General features: G+C 47.7%; 1 protein-coding gene across 1 annotated transcript in view; it reads right to left on the bottom strand.

The window, feature by feature from the left end:
* Window positions 1-658: 658 nt before the first annotated feature.
* Window positions 659-10,260, bottom strand: part of TSPAN7 (tetraspanin 7) — a 123,677-nt gene continuing 114,075 nt past the window's right edge. Inside the window, exons 6-8 of the mRNA XM_004754894.3 lie at window positions 9,408-9,491; window positions 1,895-1,970; window positions 659-1,643 (exon numbers count right to left, since the gene is read on the bottom strand). Coding sequence (XP_004754951.1) covers window positions 1,902-1,970; window positions 9,408-9,491 — 153 coding nt within the window. The 3' untranslated portion in view covers window positions 659-1,643; window positions 1,895-1,901. The remainder of the gene's footprint in view (window positions 1,644-1,894; window positions 1,971-9,407; window positions 9,492-10,260) is intronic.

Raw genomic sequence — 10,260 nt, 5'->3', positions numbered from 1 at the left:
GCCTGCTTCCTCCTCTCTCTGCCTGCCTCTCTGCCTACTTGTGCTGTCTGTCAAATAAATAAATAAAATCTTAAAAAAAAAAAAGGAAAATACAGATCGCAGATAATCTATACTCCACCTATTGCTAAAATGCTTAAATCAAGCGTATGGATTCCATACTTTAGTACAAACCAGAGCATGAGATGGTCTGATGTCATCTCTTCTCCAGACCGAGTTTCTTCAATCCAGACAAGAAAGAAGGAAAGGAAGAATGCTCATTCGAAACAAGGAAGGAGAGAATAGGTGTTCATTTCCTCTTTTTTTTTTCCTTGCAAATGACGTTGTTTTCAAGGCTTTGCTGAAATCTTTCTGCCTCTAGCCTGCAATAGTATGAAGCTTCTATTTTCGCAGCCAACGATACATCCTGCTCATGATAAATGATTCAAGCTTCTGAAATGTCCATAAAGAAGTCTGACCCTTTGGCTTTTGCACCACCCAAGGTTATTTCGGTAGGGTGGGCACATGCATGGAAGGGTGGGCGTGCGCATGGAGGGGTGGGCCCATGCGTGGAGGGCTGTGGCAGCGCGTAAGATGATCCACTCCCAATCCCATGGAGCAAGGCGAAGTGGAAATATGTGCGTAGAAGCTTACACGATAAGCAAAGAACAAAACACAGTAATTTGTAATGATTCTATTTATTAATACATGTATCACAAATGTTCACAATATCAATGCATTCTTGTTGGCATGCTAGACAGAGGCATTGTTTAAGATCTTCTAAAAATATTTTGACTTTAGTTCCCCCTTTACACTCATTTTTAAACTGATTTGCTGAGGTCCTCGATGTCCGTAATGTTGATGCAAAGAAAAAAATACAGAAAGAAGTAAAGGAACACAAGAGCAATTAATTGGGGAAGAACAGAAGTGATACTATTTCCTTCACAGGAGGCGACAATACAGCTTGGTAAAAGGATTATATAGGTTTCATCCAAAAGTCATGGGGGTCACTAAACCGTCCACACGTGCCCAGGCATGTAACAATAATGAGTCAGGAGGCCACCTAACGCTCAACTGTGTCCTTCATGCGTGATGCAGGCTTTTTTCTCCTCACGGATGGTTACTGATGTTTCTCTACATATCTTAGGCAGCCTGAAGAAGGTAGGAACAGAGTCTTAGTAAAGGGAAAACCAAACCAAAAGGAGATTAAGCCAAAAGAACAGAGCGCTATCAGCCTATCTACATCAAGGGGTATGGGGTTTCACTCATGATGAAGGGTGAGCGGGAACCTTCCACACTCCATGCAGGGCCCAGCGGGGCCAGGGGTGGTGTGATAACCAGTCACCTACGATGAGCTACAGTCGGACCAAGTACAGATGGAGGAGCTGGCACGCAGGGGGCCTCAGGTGGGGTCCACTAGGACTGGATGCAGGGAACCTGGCTACACTCTGGCACGACGGGGCTTCACAAAATGGAACGCTACACGGGATGCGGGCTGGAAGGCGGAGTGGAGACCGCGTGGGCAGGTCACTGGGGTACTGGCTGGGGGATTAGGGAGCGTGGGGTGGGTGTGTTAGGTGCTGTGCTCTAACATCCTCTGGAAGTCTTTCGGAGAGTGCTGTGGTTCGTTTTTAAGACAGGTCTCTCATTCCATCGTGCTTGAAAGACTGGGGGAGAAATGAAAACAAGTGAGTGACTTAACAGGGACTTGAAGGGAACAAGCTACAGGGAGCATTCAGATGTTTCATACCCCGGCCCCCTCCCCCGCCCCTGAGCCACAGAAGCGAGGTTTCAGCGCATGCGCAGGTGGTGCCGAGCTCAAGTAGCTAAGTGGCTGGGCGGAACCCTTGCCCCTCTGCAGGGCAGCATGTGCCCCAGAGGGAAAACCCTGAAATTAAACACTTCTGCATGCACTCACCTTCTCCTTACACCATCTCATACTGGTTGGCCGTGATGAACCGGGACAGACAGCAGGCCAGCAGCATGCCAATCAGCTGTTTCCAGGAGAGAAAGGAAGACACAGTCTGAAGTCCCTGAACTGCACACTTCTTTGACCGCCCCCCCCCAGATTAATTTTTAACAACCAAGGGCTTTTGTATGCAAATAAGGAAAGGGGCACTAACGAGAAAGATCAAACGTGATTTCACTGGTGAGATCCACGACTTACAGAGTCTGACCACTAGGGCAGGACAACTGGAGTTTCCAGAACTGGCCATAAGGTTCCAGTCTAGCATGCTCTGGCTGCTTAAAAACAACTTTTGACACATAAGCAGTATTATGATTGGTCCATATGTAAAGAGAGTAGGAGAAAAAAATGGAAGGACCACAGAATCAGCAAGGTATGCCCCAAAAGGCCAAACACGCTCATTCGGAAGATATCTCAACACAGTGTGATCCCTTAGGCATTCATGGCCAATAGGATCATCACTCTTTCATTGAGGCAATGAGACGCTATTCTTGACTGAGTTTGCCAGTTGAGGTAAGAAAGCCATGGCTTGAGAGCTGTAGGTGTTGGATTATGGGAAAAGGGACATCAAGGCTTAAACTTCTCTTTGTCTCTAATCTAACCATGTAGATATTTTCGGCCTACATCTTGGTTTCCACTAAGACATGCGGACTCTGATGCTCTGGGGGCTGGCGCCCAATGCTGGTGCGTCCACAAGCCTTCCGGGTGAGAGAAACAATTTATCCAGGCCACGTGGTCGCCCTTATTTTACAGGTGGGACACATGCAGCCACAGCACATCCCACTGCGGCTCAGGGCAACCCCTGAAACACGGCTACCTCTCTTGCTGAAATCCCAGATTCTTAGCTTCATTTTTAAAAGTAAAACTAACCTGTGAAATATAAAAACCATAAGTTCCATGAGGTGAAGAAAAATCACCACCTTATTGGACTTCCCCTATCTCCTACCAAGGCTTGAGCTACCATCATTTTTGTGCCATAAAACATATAGTATCCTGCCTAAACCACCAAATCACCACAGGAACCATGGCTGTAACCTCCAGAATTCTGGGCCACATGACACAAATTAACTGCCCCCCCCAACTGACTGTAAGGACTTTGAACCTTATAGTTTCTCCCTTTTCATTAGAACTGCTAATTTCTGGAGCCAACGTACACCAGAACACACGTGATACTTTTTAAGAGGGGAGGGGTGGGGAAGGAGAGAAAGTGCAGGTGGGGAGGGGTAAAGGGAGAGGGAGAGAGAGAATCTCAAGCAGGCTCTACACCCTGCACAGAGCCCCACTTGGGGGTTAATCTCATGACCCTGAGATCATGACCAAAGCCGAAACCGAGTCACACGCTTAACCAAATCAGCCACCCAGGCGCCCCTAACACACTTGATTCTCCTAAAAATCAGATTTGGGCCAAAAAAACAAGCATGAGACATAGAGCATTTTCAAGTGTATTAAGCTATTTAACCCTCACCATATCCCCGTACAATATTATCATCCCAACCTTCGAGATAAGAAAACGGGCTCAGGGGACATTAAACGATTTTCCCCCAAACCACATTGGTAGCTCACATAGAGCTTAAGTTTCCACCCTCTTTCCCATCAGAGGACAGCCTCTTCCCTTGCCGCCCACTTCTATAGCTCAGCCTGGACCTTGCCCTTTCCAGAATCGCTCCTCGGTTTCACGCTGAGGGCTCCCTCCTGCCTTGCCCTGCAAACTCTGGATGGAGGGGTTTCAGTGGGCATCTCTTTATTTGATTTCAAGTTCCTAAACTCTTTTTTGTTGTAAAGCTGATCCGTTTCGTGTTTCCCTGTTGAGCTCATGTGTGCTGGAAGCACTTCGGAGAGTTACCACCCCACTAAGAGGCTGGCAGTGCTCCCATAATTCAATGCTTTCCGATGCTCCTGGCCTCCATGGCAGTGCTTGAGCCACACAGCCAGAAGACTCCTTAGGATGCTTACCTATGTCTTGTATCTAAAATCTCTGCTTTCAGGGAAGGATAGCATGTGCTTCCACCTCCCCCGCCCCACCCCGCCCCAAACAGGAATAGCATCATTCTTAAGCACTGGACATACTTTGTCAGATAAACAAGAACTTCTTAAAATATGGCTACAAATGAAAGCGACTTGCTTTTAAACTTACTGTAGTTTACCCTGAAACTAATAATATGTGTTAATTAAACTGAATTAAAATTTAAAAAATTTTTTTTAAAAAGATGTTTTTCAAAAAATAAAAAACCAAACCTGACCAAACCAAACCAAACCAAACCAAAAACCTTACTGTGTTTTCTATTTCTCGGGCAAGAACATACCTTCTGTTTGCCCACAGAAGAAGACAGATTTTTAAAGTTATTTTTTAACATCTACTAAGAAATTTGTTTTCCTTAAAAAAAAAAAAAAGCATCCTGAACTGAGGATCATAGAAGCTATTTGAAAACAGTATTTTACACACACTGGCTTTTATTTTATTTAATTCTAGTGTAAGAAAAACTAGGATTTGGGGTGTAGTAGGCATTTTGGGATTCTTCACAGGGTTGTGGATTTCAAATTTGCTCTCATGTTTTTACCATATTTGAGAGAAACTTCACCCTCCTGCCTCCATAAGTACCAAGTTAATGGAAAGTCAGGAGCTGGGCGGGGAGGGTCCCATACTTCATAGCAGCTGTTACCGGGTGATTTCTGGGTACGTGACAGGGAGCTGTTTAGCCAAAGTCAGGGCCTCTGCCTCAGTGTGAGACAGGACAAACACCTGCGTGACACTAGACCCAGTTCCTCTCTCTGTAGCCAGAAAAGCCCAGCCTTATTTTGACAAAACCTTGTTTCACACTAACTGTATGGGAAAAGCCCCTCAAAGAGTCTTGCTGGTGTGTAGCAAGGCTGCAGGAAGCAGGCACTGGGCCAGACTTCTGCTTTAAGCCCCGGATAGAGAGGGGAAAAAGGGGGCTGGTCTCTCATGCTGGAACCCCTCAGGATGGGGACCCCAGAGCCACCCCTCGCCATTCCCGTGGCCGGTGAAAGGCCTGCTGTCTGACGGCCTCCAGAGTTTCAGATCAGATTATTTATACTTCGATGACGAAGACTTTATAATTCATCTTCATCTAGTTTTTTTTTGAGGTTATATTTTATTTTTACCACTGTCTGCCTTGTTAGTACTATATTCTGCTTTCTTTTGCGTCATGGGGACCTCTAGGACATTTTGCCGCTTCCAGAACTGAGAAGCCAGAGAGGCGGAGAGAGAAGAAAGGGCCTCTACTTAACAGAAGGCTGACTCCAGACTTCGTAAAGGCCCTCCCACAGAGACAGCCTGCGAGGTCTGAATGCTGTGAAGCTCGAGCGACATGGGTTGCCTCACAGGGGCCCTGCAAGTCACCAGGGACCCGGCCGATGCCAAGAGGTGGGAGAGAGGAGCGCGAGAGAGGTGGGGCCCAGGTCAGCAAAGACTAGAGAGGTAAGGGGCGATGGGCCGAGGGCACTGTCCCTGCCATCGCCATGGGAGGTAAAGGTGGCCCAATTCCTGATTCCTGTCCACAGAGAGGACAGCAGAGTTGTAAAGGCTACTTTCTGAACAAGCAAGCGACAAGCAATAGGTCAAAAGCTTAGATCCTTGTAATGCGGGGGCGGGGGGGGGGTTGTGCGGATGACCGAGGTGGGGGTTCCGTGTCATTGGCATGCGCCAAGGAATCTGGTTTGACATAAAACTGTATAAATGCTATTCAGGACCATCTCGGGCTCTGAAGATATTAGGGAAATAAGTAAAGAGCTCCGTTAGCCTTCTTTGGCCACATCTCATCAAGGCTGTGAACAGCTTTGTCCAGACCTCTACATGGAAAAGGTCAGCAAGTTCCAGAAGAGAGTTCCTTACTCATAATGAATCATCCCAGTAGCCTGTGCGTCCCGGGGGAGGCCCCGAAGGGGTGCGGGTCAGGCGATGGATGGATAGGAGGAGGATCTGTATTTTTTGATGAGTACCTTTTCCCTTTCAATTTCACAGACTCCCCCATTTTGTTATAAAAGCACAGAACAAGTTCCCTTTAGGTGCTTCCTGAGGCAAAAACAAAGGTGATCTCTGGTGGCAAAAGCAATCCGGGTGGAGAGGTCAGAATTGTAAGCTTAGATCTTGAGCCCAGACTCAAGCAAGCCACTCAACTGTCCAATTCTGGAAAATCGCTCTACTGTCCCCATTCAGGACTATTCTGTGATGTGGAGGATTAATCCAGCCTAACACGTTCCACGTCCAGCAAGGCTGTGTGTTTGTGTACACTAGATGTGGGAGTGTTGCCACTCCCCATTTGCAACCCACAGTAGAAGCCAACCAAGGTCAAGGGCAGCGTCACAAATGGAGTAAGTGTCAGACACCCTCAGCTTTGGCACTGGGTCATGTTAAGGGCGGGAGATGGGGTGCCCTCCACAAGGGCACATGTGCACACACTCACACTCTGCCTGTGTGTGTCTCCCTCTCCAAGCTGTCTTGAGTGAGAGAGGCTGCCAAAAATGCAGGGAAGAGGTAGCCTATCCAAACACTCAACTTCCTGCGAGGAATGAATTTAAAGGGAGCAGGACCTGCCCATCGAGTGTAGACAAATGGGTTTTCCCTTGATAGGGCTCAGGCCATGGAAGCCTGTAAGAGAAACATGAAATGTCTGCGCAAATCCTGCTGCCCAGAACAGAACTCAAGGGCTTTCAGTTGGCTAAAGGAGCTAACCAGGGACAGAGGTTTTGTGCAGTCTGTGGAAAGGCTTGGCTCGGCTCGGCCGCCTTGTACTCTATAGTACCTTTCCTTTCCGACACAACAGATGAGCAAGGCCAGTTCTTTTCCACAGACGATAGTGTGACTGTGGATCAGCAGAGCAGGCGAGGGGAAGGGCAAGGAGTGGGTGGAGGTGGGTGAGGAAAGAGGAGGAGGAAGGGAGAGGAGAGGCAGAGGGCAGAGAGAGAGCGAGAATGCGTGACAGAGCTCTGTTCTTTCCTACCGACTTTGGCCTCTCCTCAGTAGAACCTCCTTTAGTACAGGAGGGCCAAGACGTCAGCCAACATGACTGATTCACCTAAATCAGCCAACGTTCGCTAGGTTTTGCTCTGGTACTAGTCCTAAAAATTCTGAGCACAAAATTCTGGCTAAAGCTTTGGTTCTGGGTCATTGACCAGGACCAGTGTGGCTGGTTCTTCCTGAATTGGCAGCTGGTAAGTGGCTGCCGCTGTCCCAGAAAGGCCTTGGATCTGCTGGTATCTGGAAGCCAACCTCAGCTGCCGGGACCCCCAAGGCTCCTAGCACATCCCGCTAGTGAAAGGCAGCTAGGGCTCTTCTTTGCCTGCTTCCAGCCGAGCATGGCAGGTCTCAAGTCTCCACCTCACTGCCCCTGTCTGGTCCTGCGGGTGAATGGGATTGGCTAGGCGATGCCCCTGGGCTTTGTGTTCTGTTGTCTTAACCCAGCAACGATGTGGTACTTTGATGAGCCCTAAAATCTCTGCAGAGTTTCTGTGTGGGGGTTCCCTCAGGGACACTGGCCCCTCTCTCACTGCCCCAGAGGGCCACAGAGCAAACTCCACAATCCCCACGTTGGGCATTTCTTCAAGGTTAGGACAGACAGTTTCATGCTCATCAAGCGATTTGTCTAAAGTAGAAATGCCTCCCCTCCCCTTCATAGGGAAGCATGAGAGAGAAGAAGAGAGGTCTTCATCGGATTCTTCATGACCTGGCTCACTTCACTAATGAAAACGGGAGAATCACCCATGCCCCTTATGGCCGGGCAGGAATATTCTTAGATCACATAACTTTTTATCCATGAGATTCCAGGCTCTGTGAGGCTCCCTTCTCCTCATGGAGAGAGTACTGGCATCAGGTCCCTTTGTGGTTCTAGGAGAGCCATTAGGGGAAGCTTCACCTGTATTCCTTCCTCTGAGGGGACTGCTGTCCCCGGCCACCAAGCACACGTCTGGCCTGTCAGTGACATCAACATGACCCCGCATATACATGCACAGATGAATATGCAAGCTCCCCAGTGCACCTTGCACGTCTAGCTCGGACGTGGGTCCCGGATCCCCTGACACATCTCTTGACCTTTACAGATGCCTCCCTGAAACACAATAGTTGTCGGAAGAAAGTCTGGGGCAGCAACTCTTTGGGAAACATCTCTGGAGACGAAATGGCATGGTTTGTGGTGCCATCTTGGTTTGCGTGTTGGCGTGTTGAGGGTGTAATTCCCTTCATGGGCTGCCAACAACGAAGAAGCATGGTAAAAGACCACAAGGAGCACACACTCCCGTGGGATGAGTCTACATGCTTTTGTGAGATGAAATGTCACCTAGGTTTTCATCACTGCTGAGGAAGAAGTTTTGTCAACTGACCTGCGGTGAAACCCTTTCTTTGCAAAAACTACTAGGGCCATGTTCTAGTCCTTGATCTAAGTGAGGGTGACACACATATATATGTTCACATTGTGCTGGTTTGTTAAGCTGTGGACTTATAATTTACGTACTTTTCCGTCTATGTGTATTTCAATTAAAACGTTTGAAGAACGAACTTGGCTAGAATGAACGTGCGCCTACACTGCTAGGCAGGAAGGAAGGGAGTGCGGGGGGGGCAGGGAAAAGGTAAGTATAGTCCGAGAGAGCAAAGATGGAATTCAGGCAGGGGAAATTAGAGTGGTGGAAACATTACCGAGAGAACGTTAATTGGGCTTTGTTGGAAAAATGATCTGTTGGTCTGAAAAAATTTGGAGTTAAACATACACCAAGTTTTCATTTGGTTGTTAAGTATACATGCCAACCCTCCCACCCAGAGCTCTGTCGTCGCAGTAATGTGACCATTTGGCCGGGAGATCAGACGCCTGTGGGGTACTGAGCTGCCGGGCTGAGGTGGGCCAAGGTTGAGAGTCCGCTTAATCGTGTTCTATCCATGAGTCTGCGTGGCGCACTTCGCTGGCAGAATGACTTCTCCTGCTTTTTAGAGAGGCTGGATGGAGATAAAGGGCTGCACAATTTCAAAGACAACAATTCCGCTTCCATCGTAAGGAACCGTAGTCAAACTTAGGATGAAAGTAATGAGCGCCAAAGTTCGCTAACTGTAGGCTTGCATAATCAACAGGAACGAAGAACAAAACAGGGACAGGTCAACCAGGAAAAAAGAGCCTCCCCCCAAACCCAGATCAGCCATTTGACGTTTCGAGTTGTTTATGCTCTAATTAAGCCAGCGCTTGGTTCAGTTAACCTCCATTTGACCTACAGAAGCAGCAAGTTGTTTTCTGGAGCTAGTCATTAGTTGAACTGTAACCGATATTCCCTTGATGGCAAAACTTCATTTAAGTTGAAGAAGAAAAATCAATAAACAGATGACCTGAGGACTAATGAGCAAGGAGCTAACCCCATCTATCAGCCTCTCCCAAGGCCCAGGGGGGCCAGGCAGGGAGCCCGGCGAAGGAAGCCAGGGCAGGAGGCTGGGGAAGGCCAGGCCTGACCGCACAATTACACAGCCTACCTGGGAGAACGCAATTCCAAAAGCCACTCCGGCGATGATTCCCATGTTGGTCTCCATGAAACTGGTCACCAGATCATAACAACCCTGCAAACAGAGAGAGAGAGAGAGAGAGAGAGAGAGAGAGTGTGTGTGTGTCAGGGCCTCAAAGACACATTTCACACCCAGGCCAGACTGAGCTGTGTTAACCTGCAACCCTAGCCAATATACACTCCAACCCGCAGTCGGCAAATCCAGCTGCCTCTCACCCTAGGAACTCGCTAGCATTCTGTCCAAACTCAAAAAAAGGAAAATTTCGAACATAAGTAAAGGTACAGAGAGTAGTACTGTGACCTCCCGAGTGACCCTTTCTCTAACCTTACAATGAACATGTAGCCAATCTGGTTTCATTTAAATCTCAGCTCTCCTCCCCTGGCTGGTCTATTTTAAAACAAGTCCCAGATATGTCGTTTCATCCAGAAATGTTTCAGCGGTAGGATGAAGTGTAGCAGGACATCTGTCAGACCTATGAAACAAACCCGCAGACTTCGACCGTACAGAAGCATTCCACATCCTTGCACAGGAAGACTCAGAATAATAAACATGGTTACTAGCATTTTGATAACAAGTGACACAATCTTAGAAAAGTAAGTGAAATCATCAGGTTGTGGGGTGGTGAATGCCTACTACCTTTATTGTGTTTTGGGGTTTTTCCTAAGGAGACGATTAAGCTTTTTTTTTTTTTTTTAAAAACACGGAAAAACCTATGTTTTATAGTCCTCCTTTCCATAAATTTACTATGGGACCTTGAACAAGTCACATCTCCTTTTTTTTTTTTTTAAGATTTATTTATTTTGAGAGGGGGGAGACAGTGGGG

The sequence above is a fragment of the Mustela putorius genome, unplaced genomic scaffold (genome assembly GCF_011764305.1).
Source record: "Mustela putorius furo isolate JIRA1106 unplaced genomic scaffold, ASM1176430v1.1 tig00003836_pilon_pilon_pilon, whole genome shotgun sequence".
Lineage (NCBI taxonomy): Eukaryota > Metazoa > Chordata > Mammalia > Carnivora > Mustelidae > Mustela > Mustela putorius.
The sequence above is the reverse complement of the archived record's forward strand: the minus strand, read 5'-3'. Positions and strand labels throughout refer to the sequence as shown.